This window comes from Ascidia mentula, chromosome 1 (assembly GCF_947561715.1).
Source record: "Ascidia mentula chromosome 1, kaAscMent1.1, whole genome shotgun sequence".
NCBI lineage: Eukaryota > Metazoa > Chordata > Ascidiacea > Phlebobranchia > Ascidiidae > Ascidia > Ascidia mentula.
Window position 1 is genome coordinate 8,665,054 of NC_138566.1, and position 26,541 is coordinate 8,691,594.

General features: G+C 40.6%; 5 protein-coding genes across 5 annotated transcripts; 1 reads left to right on the forward strand and 4 right to left on the reverse strand.

The window, feature by feature from the left end:
• Positions 1-4: 4 nt before the first annotated feature.
• On the reverse strand, positions 5-4,163 carry LOC145905983 (serine palmitoyltransferase 1-like). The gene is made up of 10 exons (XM_082993358.1): positions 4,041-4,163; positions 3,627-3,823; positions 3,180-3,346; positions 2,875-3,007; positions 2,684-2,813; positions 2,155-2,352; positions 1,635-1,827; positions 1,514-1,568; positions 1,315-1,429; positions 5-1,056 (listed from the first exon to the last, which is right to left on the reverse strand). Exons 1-10 carry the CDS (start codon positions 4,092-4,094, stop codon positions 850-852), a joined length of 1,449 nt encoding a protein of 482 aa, XP_082849484.1. The 5' UTR covers positions 4,095-4,163; the 3' UTR covers positions 5-849.
• LOC145905991 (serine palmitoyltransferase 1-like) lies at positions 4,143-7,791 on the reverse strand. The gene is made up of 10 exons (XM_082993369.1): positions 7,650-7,791; positions 7,240-7,445; positions 6,971-7,137; positions 6,784-6,916; positions 6,561-6,690; positions 6,304-6,501; positions 5,773-5,965; positions 5,497-5,551; positions 5,247-5,361; positions 4,143-5,109 (listed from the first exon to the last, which is right to left on the reverse strand). The coding sequence occupies exons 1-10, from the start codon at positions 7,722-7,724 to the stop codon at positions 4,936-4,938; spliced, it is 1,446 nt and encodes a 481-aa protein (XP_082849495.1). The 5' UTR covers positions 7,725-7,791; the 3' UTR covers positions 4,143-4,935.
• A 2,248-nt stretch (positions 7,792-10,039) lies between these two features.
• On the reverse strand, positions 10,040-11,952 carry LOC145906760 (uncharacterized). Its single transcript, XM_082994245.1, has 3 exons — positions 11,386-11,952; positions 10,438-10,571; positions 10,040-10,238 (listed from the first exon to the last, which is right to left on the reverse strand). The coding sequence occupies exons 1-3, from the start codon at positions 11,950-11,952 to the stop codon at positions 10,040-10,042; spliced, it is 900 nt and encodes a 299-aa protein (XP_082850371.1).
• A 1,959-nt stretch (positions 11,953-13,911) lies between these two features.
• LOC145906567 (NADH dehydrogenase [ubiquinone] 1 alpha subcomplex subunit 7-like) lies at positions 13,912-18,326 on the forward strand. The gene is made up of 4 exons (XM_082994005.1): positions 13,912-14,230; positions 14,293-14,339; positions 14,626-14,793; positions 18,060-18,326. Exons 1-4 carry the CDS (start codon positions 14,180-14,182, stop codon positions 18,169-18,171), a joined length of 378 nt encoding a protein of 125 aa, XP_082850131.1. The 5' UTR covers positions 13,912-14,179; the 3' UTR covers positions 18,172-18,326.
• Positions 18,327-20,950: 2,624 nt separating this feature from the next.
• Positions 20,951-26,225, reverse strand: LOC145908575 (uncharacterized). The gene is made up of 3 exons (XM_082995880.1): positions 25,921-26,225; positions 22,654-22,840; positions 20,951-22,601 (listed from the first exon to the last, which is right to left on the reverse strand). Exons 1-3 carry the CDS (start codon positions 26,191-26,193, stop codon positions 21,073-21,075), a joined length of 1,989 nt encoding a protein of 662 aa, XP_082852006.1. The 5' UTR covers positions 26,194-26,225; the 3' UTR covers positions 20,951-21,072.
• Between the last annotated feature and the right edge of the window lie 316 nt (positions 26,226-26,541).

A 26,541-nucleotide genomic window follows, 5' to 3' on the forward strand; every position in this document is an offset into this window, starting at 1 on the left:
ACATAACAAATGAAGGAATTAAATACAGGTGCTATGTAGAAGACATACAATATGTTTGACCGATATTCACAATAAAATAAACACTTTAATACATCTGGAAGAGCATAGCACTAGCATGCCCAGGCCAAAGTGCCTATTAGGAATACCTGATTAGACATTAACGGGAGGTTCATGATAAAAAAAGATGCACACTCTACTAGAGCAAGTTAAGGCAAACAGGTATTTGAACTGTTTCACAAATTGTGTCTGCAATCACACTTACTGAAAGACATAACACAGAGTTAGGGTCATAATAAGGTGGTGTTAAATGACCACACTGTCAGAAATTACAAAACCAATAGTGTTCACATTTACTCAAACAATTATGGTAAAGACAATTTACTGATCATTATTAATAAACTTTGGACTAACTTTCACTATTAGTAAAGCCATGCAGAAGCTTGTGGGCAAGTCTCAAAAATAAAATGTAAAAATATGTAGCGTTGTCTGAACAACTGTTATGAATGTTATGAAATGTAAAATACGGCAATACCATCAATTAATACAAGTACAGTTTAAAAAGATACACTTTGCATGGTTTGTAAGAAGACAACATATGGATGCATAGGAAAACGATAACCATCAAGCTGTGCATTTAATCATGAAAGCTTGCATTTATACTTGTGTGTGAGCAGATAATATGAGCAAATCACAATGTTAGACAAAACATGGGTATTAGGTGTTACATTGTACATAAATAGGCAAACACCACTGAATATGTGCATGTATACAAACTAAAAAACTTCTACAAGGGTAATGGGGGTTTGCAATGCAAGGCATATATTTACATTCTTAACAATAAAGACAGCTTCAGTGGGGTTCACAGGCCATCATAGTATCCCTTTGCTTGTTTGAGGCAACCACGACAGCATTTTTGATAACTTGGGCACCACTTTCAATATCAGCATCCGTCATTTCCAGTGACACAGCAATTCGTATGCTTGGCGGCCAGTCCTGCTTCAGCTCATCCAGTTTCAGTCGACTTGCCACTGTGATGCAGACACCATTCCTGGAACACTGCAAACATGATACAAGCATGTATTTCAAGACAGGACCAACTGAACATGTTGCTCATAACTAAACATGTAAAATATGAATGACGTTTTGTTCCACTGTGTGATAAAAGTGAACTTTGTTTGTGAATTGGGAATAATATTTAACACACAATATTTGAATGTTTCATCACCGCAATAAAAACTGAATGCTAAAAAGCTTGATATTTGATAAAAAGACATTTGTCATTTTAGATGCAAAATACCCATTGTTTAAACTCACTTCTTCCACTACATTATTCAAAAACTCCACATCTTTATCTGGTGATACAGGAGATGATCGACGAATGTGAAATGAAGGGGATTCATGATAGCCGATGACTTCTATTCCTGGAACACTAAGAGATATTTGATGTTATTAATTGTGCACAACAGTGGTTTCACTGTAAATCGAATGGAAAAAGATCCTCAAAAGTATTAACCTGTGTAACAGAGACTGCATTTTGGAAGCCTTCGCTCTCAGCTGGGAGAACATATCTTCAGCAAATAAAACACAAATTGGTTTTTGAAGTTGAATAAAAAACAAACAGGTTGGTTTCATACCAGGGTTCTCCTGCATCATGTTGAGAGCTTCAATGGCTGCCCTGGCAAGAAGTGGAGGTAGAGAAGCAGAAAATACGTAACCTTGTCCGGACAAACGCTGGTGGTTTACAACATGATTTGAACCACAAGTAAAACCCCCAATGGATGAGAGGGAATATTCCAAGCTGCTGCTGATAAGGTCAATTTTTCCAACCTGGTGATGTGTTTAATTACAAGTGAGTATTGGGTTCTTTAGATGTAAAACAACAAAAGGATAAGTTTGTCCATTCCATTTTTTGTATCATTTCTCACTCATTGACCAAATGTTTTTATGAAATGGCAGAAAAAAATTAACGTGAAATGCAGAAGTCGAAAAGCAACAAAATTTTCGCAGACATTTCTCAGAAATAAAGTTGACTCATATTTTGTAAGTTGAAAAAAAAAAATTAACTGCAAATCACTATTTTACGCAAATCAAAGCAAACATTTACTTGTTTCCAGCGACTGCTTTCCAGCAATAAATACACTTTAAATGTCTTACCGAGATGCCGAAATGTTCAGCAATTCCTTTTCCATGTTCTCCAAGCACCCCAAATGACAATGATTCTTCAACAATGAGTCTCACTTTATATTTATACTTCAGTTCAAGAAGTTTGGGAAGGTCACATAGTTGTCCTGTGTTGAAATACAAGCCTTCGACAACCATAAACTTTCTCGTTACTCGAGCTTTCTTGGGATTCTGCAAACAAACAGAATATTTTTTGAATGTCACATTGTGGCAATGTTTATTCAGGCGCCAACAAATCAGACTGCCCGGCACTTCAACGAACAGCATTAAACATGACACATGAAGAAAAAGGCAATTGACGCATGTTAAGGTTCGATAATACGAAGTAGTCGCTACAACAAGATAAATAAGTTTCCAACAAACAGAATTTATTACTGCACATCTTGAATGACCCTTACAAATTACTCCAGTAAAAAATGCACATCATTTGTATGCTCATTGTTTGCACAATTTATAAAACTTAATGTCATATTTAAGACAAACAAGTTTTAATAAAACCAACCAGTTTGTCTTTTTCTTGTTGTTTTTGCAGTTTGGCTTCCAAATCCTGCACGTCATTGTGCTTAAAAAATACAATCCTGCTTCTTGATGCATGGAGACCTTTCTGAATTGCAAAACAAACTGCCTCATCCCTGTCATTACAAACATCATTTAACATGGATTAAGATGAGTAGCAAGAAAATGTGCACTCACGCAAAAATAATGTCTTCACGCTTTGAATAGGCCGGAATTGCACTTGCCACAGAGGAAAATCCATAAGAATATAAAATTGCTTCATCCACACCAATGTATGCTGCCAACCTGTTCTCAAGCTCCAGATGAACATCTGTATCCAATATAAACAGTGGTTTAATAGGATTCTAGAGTTTTACAATCCATGCATCATTCCCTTTTTTTGTTAGGGGGCATTTTAATATGCAGAATACACAAGTAGTCTCCAGTACCAAGAATTTATCATAGTTATTTTAATTCAATGTTAAATGCTCCCTAATACTCACCAAAAGTGCCATAAAATCCTCTGGGTCCACAAGCGCCTACTCCATATTTTCTGATGCATCCTTCAACTTGTTCTTGGATCCTGGGGTGGCCGGTAAATCCAAGGAAGTTCAATGAAGCAAAATTGTTGCAGGATCTCCCATCGACAACTATCTGCTTTCCAGGACACCTGGATTATGAATGATGTTAATGACATGAGCACCTAGCTTTTAGAAGTTGCAAAGTCAAAGTGTTCTCTTAGCTTTAGAAGTTGCAAAGTGAAAGTGTTCTACTAAATGGGTAAAAAAAAATTGGGTAAAATTTTTTTAGGGTCTGTGTTCCGAATAAGGATCAGAAACACAGGTCTACATAAAATTAATTTTTTTAATGGAACACAAGTTTTGCATTTTACAAAATTGTCAAAAGCAGAAGTATCACGCATTCTCAAATACATCAGTAAAAAAACTTACCCATCTACCACACGGTAAGGCTTTGAGGTTTTCTCAAGTGGTGGAACTAATGGTTCAGGTTGCCAATCACTGATCAGTTGTTCCTCCTCTTCCTTGGTTAGTGGGGACTTATCTTGAATCTTGTAACTTTTGGAGAACACAAGCCTGATGATCCAGATTACCAATAAACCCTCAACAATCAAATGATACAGTGGAGCCTGAAAGAAACACAATGGGCATGGTTTGGACGAGTAAAATAATGTGATTCAAGGTGACAGTTTCCTAGTTGCAAATATTTTACCCCACTCGATTGAATACGCTGCTAAAACCACTAATAATTTTTATTTCATTTTTAAATATAGACAAATTTAATGACCATAACTTATTTTGCTTTAATTACAGCTAGATTTTAACAAAAACAAACAAGATGCTTACATGCAAAGCAGAATGGATGGCTTCTGCTACAACCCATGGCTTGTCAGAGTCCATGTGCAGTTTAGTACTTCAAATTATAAAAAAACTATTACCAAGTTTACCCTGACAGAGAGAAAGTGAGACAATGATTAAAACTGGGACTTTTGCAAAAGTGACAAAAATTATGTCAATCATAAAAAGTATTAGATATGAAACACAACCAAAGTTAAATAATATCGTCTTTGCTACAACATCGAATTTTGCAGGACGTTACAACAAAAAACAAATAGAGCAACGCAAGCAGTAAGAATGTCCTTTTTAACATAATCAGTTTACATTTTAGCATAGTCAGTTTAGCAATACAATTGGAGAATGGATATGTGTAATGAGGTTTAAAGTAAAACTTTTTGCATTAAAAAGTTGTTCTTGAGTAACATAATGTAAACACACAACCAAGGGCTTTCACAGGAAAATTTGAAATAGATGGAAAACAGTAACAATCTGTGGTAAATTACGTATGCAGCAACATCACATCCAAAATTTAAACTTTGTTACAATGAATGCATGCTGACCAAGTATATGGATATAAGGACAGAAAATAGGTTACTAGACATTTAAACAAAACAAACAAACACCACAATACAGAAATATCAATTGAAAAAATGTCTCTAAAAGTGAAACATGTCATGCAAGGATATAGATTTGTGTTGTACTTTTGCACTTGATTATGCTAATATATATAGTCAGAAAAATGGAAGAATTTTGCCTGCCTATTTAAATTTTTAAAGTATATTCCGTACCTGAAAAAATACCATTTTTCTGGGTATTTAAAATCATTTAAATACTGCATAACTATATCACACTATAGCCTGATAAAATTGTGACTATTTTCATGACATTGCTCAAGAAAACAAATTCATTGACTATGGATTTCTTCTGCAACACTTCTTATTGTATTGGCAGCGTTCACCATGTCATTGTCGTCCATGGCAGCCATTACTGCAATGCGGATGCTCGGAGGGTAATTGTTCCTTGCCTCCTCATGTTTTAGTCTGCTTGCCACCACAATGCACACACCTTTCTTTGCACTCTACATAGAATCATTTTTGCAGAGACCAATATGCTCATTGTAAAAAGAACCAAAATACATAAAACCGTGCGTAGTGACATCATGTAAGAGCTACTTGTCGTAATCAAAAATAAACTAACTAAGCTACTCATGCCAACCTGATCAACTATAGCTTTCAGAAATGCCAAATCTTCCTGATGAGAAACTGGGTTTCTTCTGACGAGGTGAAAAGATGGAGAATCAACATAACCTCGTATTTCCAAGGTTTTTATTCTGCACCAACAACACAAAGTAGAATATTGACAACAACACTGTCACAGTTCCTCTCCATAGCTTGTAGATACAAAATTGCCTTTGGCTATAAACACTGTTTATAAACTGTCAACAGACACATAACAAAAATTTTACCCAGATAAGAGCTCCTGCATTCTTCTTGCTTTTTCTCTGAGACGAGCAAAGCATTCTAGCAAGTAGAATAGCAGTTAATTTTAGAAGCAAAAAAATATAATTGCATTGGAAGAACCATTTGCATTGTTTAATTCTAACAAAAGTGGCAAAATACACAAAACAACAAGCCAGTTTCCATTAATGGAAAGTGTGAAACTTGTAAATCATACTACTAAATTTTAACCTTACAGTTATAAGGACAGACAGCCACGATAAACACATTCTGAAAAAACTAACCTGGATCATCCTCAATAATATTAAGAGATTCGATAGCTGCCCTTGCAAGCAAAGGGGGTAACGAAGCAGAAAACACATAACCCTGTCCAGACAACCTCTGGTGGTCAACCACATAAGCTCTTCCACAACAAAAGCCACCTACTGAAGCTAATGAATATTCCAAGCTGCCAACCACCAGGTCAACCTTCCCAATCTGTAAAAAAAAAGGAACTTTTTTCAAAGTCTTACTGGATCAACAGTGTGTATAGGTGAGATACGATGGAAAGTGCAGAGTAGGCAAAAAACATTTAATAAAGCAACATGTTGCCCGGAAACTGCAACAGTGTTTGCCAAGCAAACACAGTTAAACAATTTCGAAGTAAATTGTTTTCCTTCTAAGAAAACCTACAAAAAAGTCTTTTCAAACATATCTAAATGTAATTTTATATCATGATTAAAATTACACCAACTCAACATTTCCAAGTAACAAACAAATTTGTTCGATAATAAATTGTTTGCCTGTAGACAAATGCATATAATTCATTTACTTACAGGAACATTAAAATGTTCAGTGACACCTCTGCCATGTTCACCAAGAACTCCAAAAGACAAAGATTCCTCAACAAACAGTCGGACCTTATATTTATACTTCAACTCCACCAGCTTTGGCAGGTCACATAATTGTCCGGTGTTCATGTAAATTCCTTCCACAACCATAAACTTTCTTGTCACTGAAGCTTTCTTGGGATTCTGAAACAGGAAAAAGTTTCAGTAAAATATTATCAGACTGCGCTTAAGGATTGCATTACTTTCTTGTCTAGCTTTTCTTGTGCTTTTAATTTTTCTTCCAGGTCTGCAAGGTCATTGTGCTTGAAATATACCACATGGCTTCTTGAGGCCAAGAGCCCCTTTTGTATGGCAAAGCAGACTGCCTCATCACTGCCAAACAGAAACAAAAAAATAGTAATATGACAGATGGCAGGATTCAGGATATACCAATAGGAAACAGGCCACAGCCATTAAAAAACATACGCAAATATGATATCTCCCCGCTTGGCATACGATGGAATGGCACTTGCTATAGTAGCAAAGCCATAGGAATATGATACAGCCCTCTCAGATTTCATGTGCTTTGCAAGACGGCCCTCGAGTTCTTCATGTACATCTACATGAACAAACATGTTAAAACTAGAAATTCAGAGAAGCGCATTTTACTTGCCCACTGTTCCATAAAAAGCCCTGGGACCACAAGAACCAACTCCATAATGCTTGATGCAAGACGAAGACTCTTCGTTTATCTTGGAGTTTCCTAGAAGGCCAAGAAAGTTCATTGATGCAAAATTAAGACATTCATGACCATCCACTACAATGTGCTTTCCTGGGCTCCTAAAAAAGAGTGCAAGATCCTGATAATAATAAGAAAAATGCACAATCCCATTCCCATCTGCATATACAGTTACTTTTATTTAATGAATTTCAACAACACACCCTGTGACCAGTCTGTATGGTTCAGCAGCAGCAACGGTTTTCTCTAATGGGGGGACAAGTGGCTCAGGTTTCCAATCCTTGACTAGTTCATCCTTTTCCTTATCAGTCAATGGTTGCCTCTCACGCAACTTGTAACTTTTGAAAAAAAGAAGCCGAATAATCCACACAATTAAAATAGCCTCCAAGATGAGATGATAAGGTGGTGCCTGAAAAATGTATTTTTTAAGAATTTTGAGAAATATTATTTCTGAAGATAAAGAAGACGTTGTTTTTACTTTTTAACTAAATCACTTTATCGATTCATAGCATTATAGTTGAATAATCAAAAAATAACAATAGACCAATATCACTGTAAAACTCTACATATTTTATTGCAAAAATTATATATAATTATTTTTTTCAGAAACTACCTGAAACACTGAATTCAAGGCTTCGGCAAAGACCCATTGTCTTGGTTGATCCATGCCTGGACCGCGCCTCAACATAAACAACAAAAAACAAACCAACGGCAACTTTTAACAAACAAAAGTCGTTCGTTCTTACTACCACTCATCCGCTGCGGCAATACTGAGATTTAAAAAAAATTTAACTGCACAGTGCGTGTTGTAAAAATTGCCTGCCCTTTTTCTGATGTTCATGTTTCTCATAACAGGCATGCTGCGCAAAACATGTTGGCAAAATACGTGAAACACATGGGGGGTGCTGCATTATATATTTCTGGCCTTTATTCAGCGTAGCCTGGGCGAGTTAAACTGAAAATACTTATATTTTAGTAAAATATCTTTTATCCACACAACATTTTCAATTAATCGAACACATCAAAATTGGGGCAGGTGGCCTAATTTTCATGGAAATAAGGAGAATATTTTTATAAACTAGGTCGGGACGTAGACTAAAAGTATTGTTGCAGATCAAATTATGCAAGCATGTTTATACGCAGACGGAACGAAAGGCAGACGAAGTTAAGGTTTCCTGCAGAACTCGACGACAGACATTTTTTATCGCAACTTGTCATAGATACCCACTGCGTTATCCGTTCGATCATCATACCTAATTATACCCGGCATTAACTGACCAACAAGTTCAACAGTTACTTGCTTCCTTATTAACTTCTTGTTCTCGCGCTGACGCGCACGTTACGCACGCACGAACGCACGCGCGAACGCACACTCTCTTGGAATGTAATTCTTGTATCTTGAAATTGACCATGTCACTAACGCGTTTGGTTACTTTAATTCCCGCCGCCTGATATTGCAACGTGTCTTTCAATTTAATAAATCTGCTCACAGAGTCACACGGGTTGGTTATAGTTGCAACACGCAAGGCAAACTTTAGTTCAGTTATTAGCAGCATCCAAGTAAAAAACATTTCATGGAAGTGAAAGACACTAAAGAACTTGAACTTTATCATAAGGACAAATCCAGTGCTATTTGTAAGCCGGAACGATCCTGAACTGCCGTTCCGGTAATTCAAGGGCTGGTGTGGTGTTCCAAATATAGTTACGAGAAAATGAACTTAAATTTAGTAAATTTATTCACCTTTTCAGGAAATCTCAACTATAGTAGCCTTCGCAAACACACAGTGGTTTATTTTTTTCCTCTTAATTCAAAAGTAGTATAGACCCTAGCATTCCTGTGAATAGGGGAAACTACTATAATACTTACATCAAGCGAACATTTTGGGGTACATACACAATGGATGGTAATGAGAAGCATCTACGTTAATTAACAGACTGGGTTTAACTTAACTCTCGACCAGTTGTTTTCTTAACCTTTTATGCTTTGTGAAATGCCCTTTACTTTTCTGTAGGGTAATCCTCCATCAGTCCATGTTTTCTAAAATATTTCCACGCCAACGAAACGCATGTAAGTTCTACTCTAACTTACGGCTTCAAAAAAATACTATTTAGGGAATTAGTATTCTGAAAACTACCATCGATATTTTTTTCGCGCCAATGGGCAAATAATATAAGTTATATATTTGGATGACATACTCCGACAAATTTACATCGGGCTGTTTCATTGCCAAATAAGCTTAACCATAAACTCACGATTTTATTTGGGATATACATGGGCGTCCGCAGAACAAAAAAATCGAGGAAAATATAATTAATATTTCTATGTGACTTTTGTTTTTCCGATTCTCTGCCCTGACAAGTATGCATTAATATTCGTTTTCTATGATGGCATATACCCCCTTCGTGCGTCCATGTACATGTAATGTAGCGTTTAGTAATTATAATGCCCTTAACCCAACAAAAAATAATACAAAAACCATTGGCAAGTTCTGGTATAATATGGCCTAAGTATTTAAATATACTTAAAGATTTAGTTAATTTTAACAGGTCGCAGAAAAAGCACACGCGGGTATCATACATCTATAACTTCATTTAAAAAATAATTTCTATTCTCGGCGGGAATGGAGTAATTTCTTTTATCATTTTTCTTTAATCCTTTTATCATTTTTCTACCTCCGGTCTGTTGTCATGCGAATAAAGTTTCACCGACATACATAATTCATTTGTAGGAGCGAACAGCATGCGTGCGGGGATCTTGTCATATAACAGCTACATTCCCATGCGAAGACCAACTGACGCAACACATAAACGCTCTATACTCGTTGACTTATTCATAACGTCGGTTTAGACTAATTTTTGTCGGCTCTTATCAAAAAGGAAGCGAATTTGTACAGCAGAATCTTCAAATTTATTACATTGCACAACATTGAAACACCGTTCACAAAAAGGTCGAAATATTTTTAAGGAACTTGGGATTGTTAAAATGTAAATGAAAGCATCGTTTTATCGAAAACTGTCAGGTTCATCTGACGAACAATCCTGAAACGTTTTTGCCTCTGATGAGGAATCAGCATCCTGACATTCGGTGGCATTTTCCTCGCTGTCTTCGGCCTCGCTGTTCGTCGGTTTCTCGTGCAAAATTCGCCCAAGCTCTTCTATATAGCTCAATGCCATCTGGAGCGTTTCATACTTGGAAAGTTTTCTGAAATGATCGTATCATTTTTAATGGGATTCAACAAAACGCCCTAAAGTACTTATTATTAAAAGTAGGGCAATTTTTTTTTGGCAATTCATTGATCTTGAAAAACAATGACCACAAACGAAAACAAGGAAAAGAAATATTTGCTTGCTGTAAACTTGTATTTATACAAAAAGATGAGACTAAATTGAGATGAGCTCACCTTCGCCTACTTATGGACGGGATAACTTTCCTCAACGAGTCGAATGCATTGTTGAGTCCTTCCATTCTGCGACGTTCCCGGGCATTGGCAGCCTGGCGACGCTTTTTGCGCGAAGCAGTTCGATGTCCGTCGTTCTAAAAAAAATTACACTTGCGTCACTAATAAAGTTCACCGACGATACAACAAACAAAAGTGGACTTTAAGGGTGGATGCACATGATGGGGGCATGCAAGGCGTCGACGGCAGCTGCCAATTGCGTGCAGCAAAACGTATAAGCTCCCAAGTCGGAAGAGATTGCACACCCGGCGTCGTGTGTCACAATTAAATAACAATTACCGCGACACCGCGCTCGCGTTGCGCGACTTGCAACTGTTCCACCTTGGGGCAAATGGTGGGGCGTGTGCCGGGTTTGCATACATAATGAGGAAACGAGTCATAATGGCGATTAAGCTTCTTTAAGCGACGATTTCGCGCCAATGGCTATTGTCTCTATCTCTTGCAGATGTCACGCGTATTCCCTTGAAATTGTTTGTTAGCTTTTTATGTCCGGTCTGCGAGCAAAACTTGGCAGGTGCGCCAGTTGCCAATGTTGAACAACGAATGGTCGTCACGTACTATAGTTTTTTTCAATATATTTTAAGAAAATATATGTTTGGTTTATGGCCACAGTATTTTTGGCCATAATTTTGTGTTGAAATAACTCCTGGTCATATGGGTAGCAACGCATCGTCGAGATATATTATTAAAAAAAATCAAATATTTACCTAGATATTGTTTCAATATTTATTTTCTAAAAAAATATTCTATTGTTCACAAAACCATGTTGATGCAAACACAATAAAATGTATTAGTTTAAGCTTCAAAGTCAAAAATAATATTGTACGAGTTAATTACATAACTTTCAACTACACAAAAACAGCACCCGACATAAAAAAAAACGTCACAAACCTTTCTGGACGCGAGATGTTCGCGCAGCTCGTTTAGGTGATTGTTGGCGTAGAACGAGTTGTCACAGAACGACATGTGGGACATTGTTTGTTGGTTGTTCCAAGTCCAATCATCTGCCGGTGTCTGCATGGGGTACGCAGACGTTTCAACAAGTGGTTGCAAAAGCGACCCAACATCGAGTTGCCTCCGTTGCAAATCGGCAGCACTGAAATCATTTTCACAATCGCTATCCTCATCCAAGTCATCTTCCTCTTGAAATGCAACTAGATCATGCGAAACATCATTCGAGGGTAAGGCAAGCGAGCCTGGGATGCAGTCGTAGTCTGCAGTGTTACTTCTTTGATGCAGGCGACTCATCACCGTTGAAATAGGTGGGACGGTTCGACCATTTCCAGTTTGCATTGCCGATAGATCGCCTGCATTAATCTTCTGGAGGTTTGCCGAATTGTTGTTGTTATTGTTTGCACTTGTCGCAACTTGCAGGTTACTTTCGTTTTGCTTAACACTGGTGTTTTCCCCAACAGGCAACCACATAACATCTTCAAGTCCAAGTGCTTCGAAAATCATTTTCTCTGTGCAATGCTGCTGTGACTGCGACTCCAATCTTTAAATTTGGTTGTTATGGCGCAGACAATTTGAATTTGTCGAAGTCACCTGGAGGGAGGCGCCTTTTTAACGGACAGTCGAAAAAATGCACGCGCCTGCATTTTTAATGAGAGTAAGCGGAGAGGCGACCTCTTCTGTCTACTGGATTGTCTCATGTGCAATTAACTTATCGACGCTACCCGATAATTTATTTTGTACACAAAAGGTCGGAAGAAACACATTACGCTTAGATACGGTATGTTTTGATAGCACCGAAGAATACGTATTCCGACATCTGTTTACTTTCAAGAAATTGTTATATTTACATGCACCGGAAGCTCGTTTGCCGAATTTATTCGTCCCAGTATTTTTGCAAGTTTCGGCCGAAACCAATTTTTTGTCATAAAAATTTGCACATGTTTAAACATAGCTTAATGCATATTTGTAATAATTTGGTTTCTATTTCAACCCTGCAACACAATTTCAAATTTTGAGACAATATCTCTTCCAGAGTACCGAGTGGGATGCAAACAGTGATTCGGTCAAATAAAAAATAATTCTGCCAAATTGTCAGCAAATACCACATTTGATGAATTTACTTGATGTAAATACCAGCGTCATGTGACATTGTACGAAAATAGCATTGTACGCAACAAACAATGGTAAATGAAACGGCCTATAGAATGAAACTGCAGATGTTGTGACTCGGTCAATTTTTTTGTGTTGATTGGTTGTAATCTTTCGATTTTATTACTTTGGAAGTGCGATTGTGGACAGTCCAATGAGTTGCACGAACATGCATGTCAGTCTAGGTACCAAGGTCAGATTCTTTTGGGCATTAGTGATTACAGTCGGGTAATACATGCATGTTGTATAACATAAAAAAACTTTTTATAAACACTAAATTTGATTAAATTGGACTGCGTTAACCCACATATGTAAACTACTGCAGTACTTCGATGTAAATGTAATGCATTTGTTAAGCAAAAAAGAACTTCATCCTGTACTCACACGCATATCAAAAAAATGTCCAGTCCGGTAGAGAACGAATTGCAGGATAGGTGGATGTCAACAATAAACGGTTTTTACACAGTAAAGTAACCTTATGTAAGTAGGTTCGGCTATAAAACGGCCAATCACTGCATAAATAATTTTGTTTTGCAAGATTAGTTTAAGCTCGAGTACTACCATGACATCTTCGGTTTTAAAGGAGCCCGCTTACAAAGTTTTGTTGCGGCAACTGAATGCCTTAACAGCAAGTAACCACAACGGCAATGACAGGCCAAATTACAATAAATGGGATTTCCACCTAACAAGTACCCGGAAAACAATAAGTTGTACAATTACTTTATGTAACACATGGATTCAAGGCACTGTCATCGAGGTCCATGACGAAAGCATGATCGTTGATGATGGCACTGGTAAAGCTGTTGTAACTGGCTTGTCTAATTTACCAATGGCGATAAAAGGCATTCAAGTCGGTGATTTGGTGATGGTAATAGGTCATTTAATGGGAATGACACAAAATGATGATCATGCTTTGGTTAAACTGAGAGCAATAAAAATCACTGACATAAGTGGAAACTTGAACTGTAAATTGGGCATTTGGTGGCAAAGAGAAGTTGAAGATGCACAAAACCATATTGTGGACATTCTGGCTTAGAAACTTATACCCAAGGATTGAGTTATATGTTATTTTAATTCACAGAAGTTGAAATTGTAGAATTCAAATGTCTACTAAACTGTCAGTGCTCAAAGAAGATGAAACCAAGTTGCTGAAACTGCAGGACAAATTGCAGGATCAACTAAAAAGGTTGCAAGTAGAAGAACTGGCTCTTCGTAGCATGCTGCAAACCAAAACTGCCAACCAGATTGAGGAGAATATGTCATCGCAGTCAACAAATCCACATACAGAACAATATATTGGCAAATGAATTGCTCAGTATGATGTAGAGGAATCCATGATCATGGGCCTTAATGGAAGAAGAAAACCACAAAGAAACTTTTTGATTGTCATTAAGTTTTGTGACTGATGCACATTGAGTTTTATATCGCTGCTCAATTACATTTTTTATTGTGTTAGCTACCACTGCACCTTGAATTTATCAATCATCTGTCGCAAACATATTGTCGAAATCCTTGTTTTTTTTACTTTTATAGAATCTGTGTAGATTTAAGTAAGATGCAAATATAAATAAGTAAAAACATCATGTCCCAACAAACACCATTGGTATCTGCAATAACCAAATGGCTAGGTTTGGTAAGTAGTTCTTGTTTTGAAACAGAAATTTCTTTGGTAATATCCAAAACCTTATGTTACAGAGAAGAAACAAAATGTGGCTGCGTTATAAGGATGATATATCAACAAGGTGCTACTGTTATGATCATATTAAACTTTCTACATTAAACTGTTTCGGCATAGTTTTCCCATATGACCTCATTTTAATACTGATTTATTTGGCTTGAAAGTAGATTACAACCAACCAGAATTTTTTTTAAAAGTGACTATAATGTAAGCAAGTTGTTTTATGTAAAAACAAAATAGTTTTAATAAGAAGACCTTTGCATACCACAGTTAGGAAACCACTAATGCAACCATAACCAGAGATTATCTTTGGTTGAAATGTAATTGAACTATTTCTTTCAATGAAACAGAACCATCCCAAAGCCCAACTTGCCTCCTGGGGTAAATGCAAAATTATCCAACAATTATTACTACACAAGAGATGACAGAAGAAAAGTGGCCCCCCCTTTTGTTGTCATGAGTGCGTTTCAGTCAACATCCCAACTTGAAAGTGGAGCAAAGCAGTTGGAGGAGAAAAGGTTACACACAACTCTTTGTGATTAAAAAAAATACGTATACTATAGCTGATTTATTTTGAATAAAAAAGCCAAAGCTAAGATGCTGTTAATCATTTTAAGTAAACGTTTCAAACCTATACTTGGTTCATCATCAGTACTACTACAAGTGGTTGCAGAAAAGCGTTGAAACCACCTTTTAGTACTAATGATGAACCAAGTATAGGTTTACTTACAATGATTAACAGCATCTTAGCTTTGGCGTTTTATTCAAAGTTATTAACTCCACTTATTTTGCACCCTAGCTGATTTATAAGTAGTATATTTTAAAGGCTGGAGAAGTGGTCCTTTCTATAATTATGTAAAACTGTAAAAAAAATTAGCAACTTTTAGGCACTAATAGCTGTATAAAATCCTATGTAAATAAAACCAAATATGAATATTTAATAAGTTTTTCGCCATTCCATTTAATGCGAAATTTGCTTCTTATCGATTTCGTTTCCAAAAGCATAGCGGATATTATTTTGAGGGTCCGGTAAACCAATTTTTTTAACACGCAATGTCGCTAAAGAGCTACTTATTGTCAACTGAACGAAACCGTACTGCAGTCTCCACCCTTTAACGTAAACAAACGCGTGGGAGCAAGAATACTTGACTGTTGTTGCCTCGATTCCCACCAGCGAGGCACAACCGCACACCTCGAGGTCATAGCCGATAAAAGCCTGTTGGGCCAGAAAGGGAATTGTGGGTAATTTAACGTGGTGTTGATTTGTTTTACCGGGTCGCAAATTTCGTCTTCGAAGCAGCCCACCCTGGTAGTTGATTGCGACCAGACGTCTGTCGCCTTTGGACACTCTTCCAAGTGGTCACCTGATGCTAAAATGCTTGTCTTTGTTTAATACAATCGCGGAATGTGTCGACCGTGGCACTTGAACTCTTCCCACGGGGCCTTTGTTTTCCAGTTTGGGGCGCGGGAGGTAGGAAACAGATCCCACCGCGCTGTGTGCTGGATTTCGGTGCGCGTTTGTCCTGTAAGAATGGGCAACTTTGAGTCATTGCACTCAAAGAATATTTTACCTGTCAAAGACTCGACCAAAGAGTTATTGACATTATTCTTTTGGGACAGTAACTGGGGGTGAACCATTTGGCTGAAAAATACAGTCGGTTAAACGGCAGTCACGTATATTTGCTACGTTGTGTGAACTGTGTGTTAAATGTCTCCGTTCAATTTTTCTTCGAAAACTTTGTTCTCTGTTTCGCGCGGATATCTCGTGGCTTCCCTTTCCGTCTTCCGCCAACAACGGTGTCCTCGGCACCCATCTCGTCTGCCAAAGGTTGTTGACGCTGCCGATTGCCCCGATCCGTAAACAAGAAAGTGTTCGAAAATGTCGGTCTTGCCCTAATACGTGCTCGGCGACAGGAGGGCTTGGATGAGTCGGGTTTACCAAACGGCTTTTTGTCATTTGTTCAAACGTGGGCGCAGCTGCGCATTTCGCGGAATGTCAGAGTAAGCGGGGTTTACACGTTTGAACGCAAACGCCTTTGCGGTCGCACGGCAAACATTTGCCCCTACCCCGTAGGTTGACAAACTAATCAGGCGCTAAAAAGTGCCAATGCCAAAAGCCGCCGCCAACTCGAACGAAATCCATTGATCCCGCCGCTGCCTGCCATGATTTAAAAACTCACTCCTCGTGCTTATTTCTGGTGCTGTAAAGTAACGCGGTGTTTTGGGCCGAGGGATTTGTCATGGTTTGACGCGGGAGATTTCACTCGACGCCTGGTGCGCAACCCGACACTGGGTGTGAGCTAAACATTTGCGCGCTGAGAAATCGCCCTCATCACTCCACATCCGAATCACATGATATCATTTTCGTGTGAGGTTTCACCGCATTTCACTCTGCCGATGTTGTCGAAAGGCAACTTTTATACTGGAACCTCTAGGTGTTAACGGTGTGGTTAAAACCGAGGGGTCTTTCGGGTCAGGCCGACGCCCGGATATATTCTCTTCGTCTGTCATGAAGAGACAATATTTCTGCGTTGGGATCGGGTTTTCTGGGTCATATCAAGTCCCTACACGTAAACGTGCGGTCATGCCGACATGCTTCCGCGGTTACCTTGAAATCGGGTTTTAATGAAAGCGCGAAAGGCGAAAAGTATTAGGTGAAATAAGTGACGTTGGACGATATCTCTCTAATTACGAGACGGTTGGTGAAAGTTCGGTAATATTTTTCCCATTTTTTGCTTTCATTTGTTGACCCAATATTGGTCATTGGTCAAGACTGCTTTGTCCAAGGGGAAAGCGCTGCATTCAATCACAATATTTATCCGATATCTTGTCCTGGTATTTAGCGGGATGCTACAACAAATCTACGTTTCGACGTTTGACTTCGTGTTTACAGAGCGTGATTGGCGTTTTGCGATAAACAAAACGCAAGCCACCCGATCGTCGACTTGCAGCGCGGCTTTACGCTTGTTGCACGTCGCGCCCGGCCGATCACAGCGGTCCCGCGTAATCGTGTTTGTCCGCGTGTTGCTTTTACGCCTCTCGCGTTACGCGCGCGGCGGGTAATCGGCCCCATAGACATTTGCGCCGGGATGAAAGTGGCGATGAAGGCGGGACCTGCTTATCCCGAGCTCGATCGGCCAACGTATCCCGGTCTCGACGAAAGACGAGCGCCACTGTGTGGAGGTTGTTGTGATTGCGGGGCAACGAGGAATCCTTCTCACACGGTCCCGTTTGCCTCTCGAGACATCGACGATTAACCTCCGATGTCTCTCGCTTTTCTGGGGGGTGTGGAAGGTCGCTTCGGGTTTTGCTAATCTCCCGTGAAGTTTTGCTTCACGGGAAACTAGCGACCGGAATACAAACGAAACATGCGCACAATGTTAGTGAATGAATATCCCGCCGTAAATTTTACATCTGGCGCCGAACATTACTTTTTCCATGACTTGCTGTTTGCTGTTTCCATTTTGTTGCCCCCCAGCTGGCCACTCTGGGTGCGTAATGTCCACCCGCGGTGTTTGTGAATCCGACAAAGCGTGAAACGTCCTTTCGGCACTTTGTGACCCTCCCAATGAGCAACCCGCGACCCCGGTTAAACCCCAATCAGCAAACCGCCTCCATCCTATCGCATTCACGGCGAACGAAAAACATCCTTTCTGACTTAGAAACGTCATAACCAACGTCACCAAATCCTAGCAAAAATGTCCCGCCTCAGTAAATACGGACAAATCATCGAAAGCGGTCGATGTTGCTTTTTTGATGATTGTTTTCTGTATTTTCATTGCAGTGATTCAACCACATCGCAGTCTCCTGCCCCGGTTTCCTCCGTCAAGTTGCCAACTCCGGGATTCCCCACCCAGTGGACGTTGTCCAGCGACGAACCGTATCTCCGTAGATGAACGAATCGTTCACCCGAGTTGTTTGAGTCACTTCTTGACCCTCCAATAAATATAAATTATTTTCTGTGCTCGAAAACCGACGAGCAGTTTTTTCAACGAATGTTTATTTCAAAAAGAATAAAACTTTGAATATGCGAAAGACGTTTGTTTTTCCAGCCGAGCGATTCCGCAACGGTTTTCTTTTGCACAACTATATGTAAAATACACTAATGGGAGTTCGACTTGGTCGTGGAAAAGCAGTAAAATTCTGTAGCTTTATTTTTGTAACTTCTCAGTTACAACTCATTAACAAACGCTCATTTCAATCGAGAAAACTTACTCGTCGGTTACAATTAGTGATGGAACGGTTAAAAGTGGGCAGTCAAGACGAATGACGGCTCGAGATGAGGTTCGTCTATGCGTGACAGGCGCGCACTGCTTGATTAGACAACAACACATTACAAGGAAAGCTTTCCAATCCACTCTGAAGCCTTTGTTTTGGGTCAAGGTCGTACATGTGTGTTTGTATCTCCGCCACAACCTTGTACGGATGCATAAAGTTGAGCTACTGTTAGGATTAACCGCCTCATTACGCTGATATTCGCGCCGATGGTGGCGCCGCCCGTCAAAACCTGACACACTTTCGTGCCTGGGCTTAAAAGAGTCCCGGGCAGGATGTTTGTTCTGCGTTAATTGCATTTCGCATTTAATCATATTCGGGCGAACGCCTACACAAGGGAACAAATTTAACGTGGAATTATAGTTGCGTCCCTGCGTGCAAGGTTAGTTTGTTGAAGGGACCCAAAGCCTATCTCGCTGCTCACCGCATCCATCAATTTCTGGCGATTAGTTCTGTTAGTTTAGCGGAAAACCGGTTTATCGCGCAAAGCATGTTAAACACAATTGATGCGTTCCCCGAGGAAAATTGTTCGTTTCCCGTCAGCCACAAGTCCCCACTACCATATCTGGTCGCCACACAGCCCCGTCTCCTTTAACTAAAGAACATCGGACCCAACAATTAACCTTTCAGCTGTGATTGTGTGTCAACACCGTATTAATACAAAGCTGCTCAGACTCCGCTGGCAGCCTTTCTACGCTTTAAGAACAAAAATCGAATTAGCGGCATTTGAGTTTCGTTTTTCGGTCGCGCACCCCGGTCGTGTAACAGCAACTGTCAACCGATGCGCCAGTCACGGACCCAATTTCGACATTGATGTTGGGCTCGCTGTGTTTGGGCACGCACATTACGCGGTGTAACGAATGAAACAAGATGGCCGCCCGGTTGAGCAAGTTTAAATTAGCAAGGATTAGCAGGCTGCGCTCGGGCGGACTGGGCCCCTTTACCCCGTTCCAAATACGGGGTGTGCAGTCCGCAGTGAATCAGTTACAGCACGCGATTGAGCCAATCAACCTGTTTGCGAACAGTGAACTTCAATGTTTGACGCTCCTCTTGTATTGCTGGCGAGCATCGGGATTGCGGTTAAACGTTATTTGCCTGGCGCCGCCCACTGCTATTGTCGTTTTCAATTTTCCGGCGTCCGGCCCTGATTGAAGTTTGCCTGTCAGTCTGACTCTGAAGGAGCGCCCCGAAGCACGCGAACTGGAAACAGGCGATTTATGTTTGTTCCCCTGTTTAGTTAAAACAATTTGCCCCAATCCATCAAATTCCGTGCATTATATGCTGTCCACTGTGAAGCGCAAACCCACTTATTAACAAAGGATAATTCGTTACAAACTGGCAAACTAAAATAGGTGTGGAAAGTAATGTTATTAGACACATTGTCATAAGACACAATAATGTTTGCTTCAAACAACACTTTCTGACCATTCCAATGCAAGACCATAAGTACTACATGCTGCAAATGCGTGTGTCTGCAGACATGCTTGAGCTTGATTGCGGTTTGATAACATGATTTTGGTAACACTTTAATTCTAGGGAAAATTTCTCGTGGTAAAAGTGTACGGGGCAGAAAACCACAATTTGATTATGATCACTTAACTTAATCCACCACACCCTGGTCTTTCATGTTTCTCTTCACGATCAGTTACGAAAAGTGCGTTTCTTCCTTGCATTAAATTTTTGTTTTAAATCTGTTTTGTTTTTTTGAGGAGTAAAATAACATTCGTTTTTATATTAAAAAAAAAACGATTCTCAAAGGCATGATAAAAAATAGTTGTCTGTCTGTGATTTGAAGGCGTACAATCTAAATAGCAAAAAATCTTGATTCATATTGGCTACATTGCCCGTTACAAAAATTTGAAACGACATCCAAATCGGACATTTTAAATGGACGTTGGCCTAAACAACGCACAACGATTTTTTTTGTCGCGTATTCGTTTGACAGACGGCCTCCCCTCATCGAATAACCGATAATCGCTCGGTCCAGGAACATAAGTGCGGTGTCTTGTTACCAAATAAGATTTGCCGGTCGGTATTTTGATCTCTAAATTTGTTTCTTCAATTTCAGATTTGTTCGCCGCATCACTACTTGAAAAGGCGCGCTCTGCTGTGTCCAGTAATATCGCCGGCGGATTACAAACAAGTGTCTTGTCCTATGTAACGACAAACTTGGAACGTCGACCTGGCCGGCTGGGATTACGTTATTACTGTTGTGTGCGATAAGTTTGGTCGCTTTTCTACTTTTGAAGTCGATATGCTTAATGTTGCGGGCTCCGTTATTCGGATTCGTCGCGCTTCAACAAAAGTGATGTCATTTTTTGGCCGTGACAAATGTATTGCATGAAACCAAACTGAAAAACAAATCAAAACAGACTAAGCACGTTAAAAAATGCCCAAAAAACAACAACATAAAACAAGTTGTTTACACAAAGTAAAATACGCCTTTTAAAACGCAAGGCAGCAAATATGGAAACTGTCAAAAGCGCGCAAATAATATACTGCATAAACAAGTGGAACATGTTTCAGGCGTTGGCGTGACCTATGATTGACTGGACAGTGAATGGCGTTATTTTGTTTTTTCTCGGTGGCGTGGATGCGTAGTTACCGAACACTTTCACAAAAGGTTGAAACTGCGAACGATGACCATGGCTTTTTTCCGTGTCGCTTGCGCACGTAGCGTTGTCCAAGATTTTGCTTCCAAAACCCGGCACAGCAACGCCATTTAAACGCGGCACATTTTCTGCAGGTTTTGCGAACTTTTCGTCGCAGAACTGATGAACATCATACACCTCAGGCGAACAATCCCGTCCAGAATCGCTTTTCTCTTGCGAATATTTCGCTTTGTTTATTCCAGGGGAATTTAGACAGCTTTCGTTGTGTTTCGAACTTTTACAACGAGGCGGCGTCCTTCTGCTTTCGCTTGTAAAACGTGCTGTCTGTTTCTTGTTGTTAAACGCGCCAGCCTTGGGCACATGTGCATGAACCATGCCGGGTTCCTGACCGAATTTCATCACATTTCTTGCGTAAATCATATTGGAGAGGCGCAATAAATAGTTGCGTAACTGGACGTCATTGGATGGTGGTGTACCCGGAAAAGGCAACCCAGAAAACCCGACGGCATTGGAGTTGAGTGGCGAGTACTTCAAAAAGTTCGCGATGGACGTCGTGTAAGCTTGTAGGGGGATGTTGTAAAGCCAGTGGCTGTCAACATTTTGCCGCACTCCGTTTATCAACTTACTGTAAGGCCGGGCATTCGTCGGTGGTGGTCTTTGGAGTGGGAATACTTGATTGAACGGGCAGAGGGGATCGGTGCATTCTGGAAAACCAGGACACATTCCATTCGGTTCGGAAATAAAACCACTTTCGATTCTTTGTTGATGTCGATCGGAGAGCACTGAATGCATCGCTTCCACGTTCGGCTTGAGTCCTTCGGTAGGCATCAGCATGTGGCTTGACTTCAGTAGAGAATTGGAAACAACACCGCCATTTTGAACATTTCGTATTGCTTGTATGTTCGGCGAAGTGTCAGCTTTTATTACCGAAACATCAGACTTCCTCCTTTTGGATGCACTGCTGCCACTTTCACTACCACTGTAGTTGCCGTGATCCACCGGGGACAACAATTTGGGAGAAGCGAGGCTTGCTAAATCGGTTCCTGGGGTTTCTGGGGTTTTTGCCTTTGTTTGTGGAATCGGTGAAAGATTGCTCGAAAGTGGCTTCTCGGTAAAACTGCCCGGAGAATGATTTTGGTGTAACTCAGCCAAATTTGTTTTCGGTGGCCAGTGCGGCCGAAAATTAGCTTGAACTTCCTGCATTCTCATCAGGGCAGAGTCACGCAACGGTGACGATCTCGGATAAATAAGTTGGCCACCCGCGTTCCGTGCAACTGGTGACGGCATCGCATATGGTTTCACGGATGCGACTCCGCAAGCGTACGACATTTCCCGCTGCATCATTGCGTCGTCCAGCTCCTTGTCGGCGAACGCCTTTCTTTTTCGCATCCTCTCGCTGAGCGGAGGAAGGCAATGTCGCGAAGCGTTCTCTTGGATGCCTAAAAGCTTGAGTTCAACATTTGTTCGCGATGTTTTTAACTCGCCTCTTACCGTTTAACATTGTCTTGGTAAGGGATGTTACACTGCGAAGTGTTTTGCTTCTGGCTCGTAAAGCTGCCGTCCCATCATCCGATCCCAAGCGTAGTTGCGAACTGTCGGAGTTCGACGTTCTTTGGTCGTTGGAGTCAACTCGTATCCCTTTTTTGACGTCGGCTGCTTGTTGTCTGCGCAAAGCGACCTGTAAAAAAATTTCTTTAAAGTTTTGTTGCATAGTGATTCGCAAAAGTATTTGTTTTGTTTTTAAAAAAAATGCATCAGAATTTGGCCAAAAGTTTCGTGAAATGTTTGGTGGGCAATATGGACACTGCAACTCATTCATTCACTCACTCACTCAGTCAGTGTGGTGTTCAGTATTTCTGACGGGGGACCTGCCATTTAGTCGCTGTTAAGTGGTATTCGTCTGCGACAGATTGCAGATCAAAGCATGGACGAAATTAAATCCCGAAAAATTGTTTGCCTGGCGTCCCTCTGTCCAACTTAAATGCAACAAAATAATGCTGCCGCCCCCGTGTTGTATCAACAGCCTGCCAAAGTTTTGGGCAAAAACAACACACTTCAGTTTTGGATTAGTCATTAGCTGGACGTCTCTACCTAAACTTTTACCTTGGAAAAAGGCACATCTAGGTTTTCCTGCAAGGGGGCCTTTCAAATTTTTGTAACCTGTACAATTGTTTGCTTGTCGGAAAGAGAAAAGTGATCTACTCGCTATCAACAAGCGACGTGTATTCTTTTCATTTTAAAGTGTGCGTTGCTATGCAGACAGGCACGATTTTAAAGAATCATATCACGCTAAACCTAAAGACTCGATTTGGTGATGATATAAAATCTTCGAATAACAAATGCTACGTGACAGAAGCGTTGTAAATCATCCACTTCCTTTATTCGTGCCTTTGCGCAATGCGTCGTTCGCCAAAAATGGCTCCTTCCATCGCTATTCCTTCAACGCCCAAGCTCCACAGCCGGTCGATTGTAACGAAAACGCACGTATTGGGGAACATATATTTGGAGAACGGAATGCGTCCCATTGATAAATAGAGATCAGGCGGGTCTCCGCTTTGTTTGAGCCGCGCCTCATCGCCATCGATCGCGCCCAGAGCGCAAGGCGAGGCACGCACGCCGATCTGGTGGAACCAAGCAGTGGCGGGCGGCCGTTAGAGTGGTGTTCGCTTACCATGTTGACTTGCGTCGACACCGCACCTGTAACACGACCGGAAAGTCTTGGCCTAAATCCCCGTAGAAACCTCGCAGTGAGCGCAGATGCGGGACAGGGCGGGCGCCCATGTCATCGCGATGTCGCTTTGATGCCGAACTGCTCCGTTGAAATATGCCCGAACGGCACGTGACTTTTGTCCACGTGAAAGGCGTAAAACCGACCCGCGGCAGCTATTCATGTCTCGGTCATAAAGGCCATGTGCTGACCGAGGGTCCCTTGCAGTGCAAAGTGGGCAACAATTAAAGAGAAACAACATATCCGGACAAAAATATTTAAAGTCATTTCTTATTCTTTTTTTTCAAGAAAAAGAAAGTGCTCAGTGGGGATTTCGTGCACGGAATGAGTCAATATCGAGGGTATTTACATTGTTTATATTCCAGCGAAGCGTTTTTTATCGAATCACGGGTATTGTAAACAGATGGATTTCGTCAGTCCCACGAGGTTAGGCGCTTCGTTACCCCGCATTCGGTGGCCCCGCAGTTTCCCACGATAAAGTTTGGCCACGGGGTCCCCTTTCTGCGAAACTTACGGCATTGGTTACCGCTTTTTGTTTGGGTCGACCGAAAACAGACTCACAACTTCCGCGCGCGACTCCTTAATGGCCAAACTTTGCCGTTCTGATTGTGCATTGCGAAAGTCAACAGCTGCGCGAGGCGGTCAAGTACCCGCACACCAACCTTCTCACGTGGCAGTCTGACAGTGGCGTTATATGACTTATCCACAGTGCACCAAAATACATAAAGTTTCGCTTTTCGCCTGGTTGTTTGTAAACATAGCTCTTGCTAGGTGCTCATTTTCAATCGAGTTTCCATCGGATCTTCTGGGTTTCTGGGATCAACACGATCCGTTCCCACTGGACTGGTTCTGGTGGTTCTATTTTCACAATCATTGGCGAAGGCATTCACAGGCGTATACCATTTACCGTCGACAAATGGACTTTGTGATTGGGAACTTTGTTGCGGGGTCATATCACCTTTGTCTGCGAGGCGTCACAAACAGAGTCCGCCATTACCGTATTCATAATATGGCCGCTCTCCTACAGCGTATACACAAGCAACAAAGTTATTTTTGGCTCGGATTGATGTGGGTATGCTGCCGCTTATCAGATAGCTGACTGGGCTTTATGCCCTATGAGGCGTGTTGCTAATTTAGGGGCTGACCCTTCGCCAAAATTGCGTTGCCTAAGACCGTAATCATCGACCAAAAACAAGGTTTGCTCTGTGCCGCCCTAAATAGTTTCTATTTGCACGCGAGCAGCCTTTCATTTTGCCGAGCTGTTAAGCGCATCGATCATGTGTTGACAGCATTCCTTAACCGCAAAAAATTGTTAGTTTGAAACCATAGGGGCGAAGATTTCGGAAGCAAGGCCGCCTTCTACCTATTTTTCCATTTGGAATCTTTATTATTTTAATAATGTGTCTTCATGCAACTCTTCCACTTTTTGTAACATTTCAGCAAAACTTCATGTACCAAACAATACAGATGTCCTATATGCCTTGAGTGATTTTAACTATAGAATGAAATTTAACAAAGAAATTTTTCTTTCATGTAAATTTATGCCCGTGCATTTACCAGCATTGAAAACGATTTATTGGACATCCATTGTTTAACGACCTTCCTAAGGCGGTTGTGTAATTACGTGCTTTTTGAAAATACGCAGCTTTAAATTTCCCATTGTCAATTTTTCAAGAGCTTTAAAAACCATCCTGTGGTAAAAGGTGTATGGACTTCCAACATCACTTTCGATTTAAAAATAATTATTTAGATTTTATATTTTGTTTCAGAAGTATTTGTTAGAACTTATCATTATGCCGCCATTTTGATTTTGAAAGTACATGCAAATAAAACAAGCTAATTAACGACTCGTAAAATGACGATACCCCTGAAGGAAATCGCTTCAAATCGTAGGATATTCACTTCCAGTTACCCGTGGCTCAAATTGTCTATGCTGTTAAAGTCTTATTACAGACAGTATTTCGAAAGAAATCTATCCAAGTTTGCTTAGAAATATTTAAGGTTTAGCAACAATTGATTGATGCTCTTACCTGTGCTGCCATAATCCTCTGTCTTTCCACCACCAGGAGGCAATTGGAACATTGACAATCTCTCCATCTGCAGTGACGCTTGTGACCCTTGAGAGTGCTGACGACCCCATGATTTCGGCATCTAGCGCATTTCGGCGTGCGTAGGGGTTTTCTGGAACTCGTCGCCTCCTTCTGACCGCCCTGCTCCGGCGAAAGTGTTTCACGGCACAAGTTTTCATCCACTGACGGGGATACAGGGGGTATGTATGCCTTCACAATTGATTCAGTCATCATATGCAACAATTCTTAAATTTGCTATTGGACAAAATCTGCTGTTTAAAAATACGTTTCTGATCACTTGTGACAACTTTTAAAGAATCGTAACTCCAGATCTGCCAGTGAAGTTCACTAATCTTAGTGGGCACGTTTTGTAACGAGCGAAGCCCTAACATCTGTCTCGCGTTCCGCCGTTCGCCGTCCACCCAAACAGAGAAAGTGCCAAGAAAAAGTTTACGAACCCTCGCGAAAACCGTTCTCTCGCCTTTTTGCCCCAAACCCGATGCCATTTTACGTCGATATATCTACAAACTGTCAAACTTACTATTTAATCACACCCTTTTTTACAACTTCGCAATGAGTACC

Bases quoted from the DNA above. Each gene is read 5' to 3' on its own strand.
- LOC145905991 (XM_082993369.1), bottom strand. From the start codon at position 7,724: ATGTTGAGGCGCGGTCCAGGCATGGATCAACCAAGACAATGGGTCTTT. The intron at 6,691-6,783 runs GTATGTTTTTTA...TCTGTTTGGCAG, and splicing joins CGGGGAGATATCATATTTGC to TGATGAGGCAGTCTGCTTTG. The intron at 5,966-6,303 runs GTAAGTAAATGA...TTTTTTTTACAG, and splicing joins CTGAACATTTTAATGTTCCT to ATTGGGAAGGTTGACCTGGT.
- LOC145906567 (XM_082994005.1), top strand. From the start codon at position 14,180: ATGTCCCAACAAACACCATTGGTATCTGCAATAACCAAATGGCTAGGT. The intron at 14,340-14,625 runs GTGCTACTGTTA...TCAATGAAACAG, and splicing joins AAGGATGATATATCAACAAG to AACCATCCCAAAGCCCAACT. The intron at 14,794-18,059 runs GTTACACACAAC...TTTTCATTGCAG, and splicing joins AAGCAGTTGGAGGAGAAAAG to TGATTCAACCACATCGCAGT.
- LOC145908575 (XM_082995880.1), bottom strand. From the start codon at position 26,193: ATGATGACTGAATCAATTGTGAAGGCATACATACCCCCTGTATCCCCG. The intron at 22,841-25,920 runs GTAAGAGCATCA...ATTTTTTTACAG, and splicing joins AGAGGATTATGGCAGCACAG to GTCGCTTTGCGCAGACAACA. The intron at 22,602-22,653 runs GTAAGAGGCGAG...TCAAGCTTTTAG, and splicing joins TACCAAGACAATGTTAAACG to GCATCCAAGAGAACGCTTCG.
- LOC145906760 (XM_082994245.1), bottom strand. From the start codon at position 11,952: ATGATTTTCGAAGCACTTGGACTTGAAGATGTTATGTGGTTGCCTGTT. The intron at 10,572-11,385 runs GTTTGTGACGTT...AATTTTTTTTAG, and splicing joins AACATCTCGCGTCCAGAAAG to AACGACGGACATCGAACTGC. The intron at 10,239-10,437 runs GTGAGCTCATCT...CGATCATTTCAG, and splicing joins CCGTCCATAAGTAGGCGAAG to AAAACTTTCCAAGTATGAAA.
- LOC145905983 (XM_082993358.1), bottom strand. From the start codon at position 4,094: ATGGACTCTGACAAGCCATGGGTTGTAGCAGAAGCCATCCATTCTGCT. The intron at 2,353-2,683 runs GTTGGTTTTATT...GTTTGTTTGCAG, and splicing joins AACAAGAAAAAGACAAACTG to AATCCCAAGAAAGCTCGAGT. The intron at 1,569-1,634 runs GTATGAAACCAA...TATTTGCTGAAG, and splicing joins CATGATGCAGGAGAACCCTG to ATATGTTCTCCCAGCTGAGA.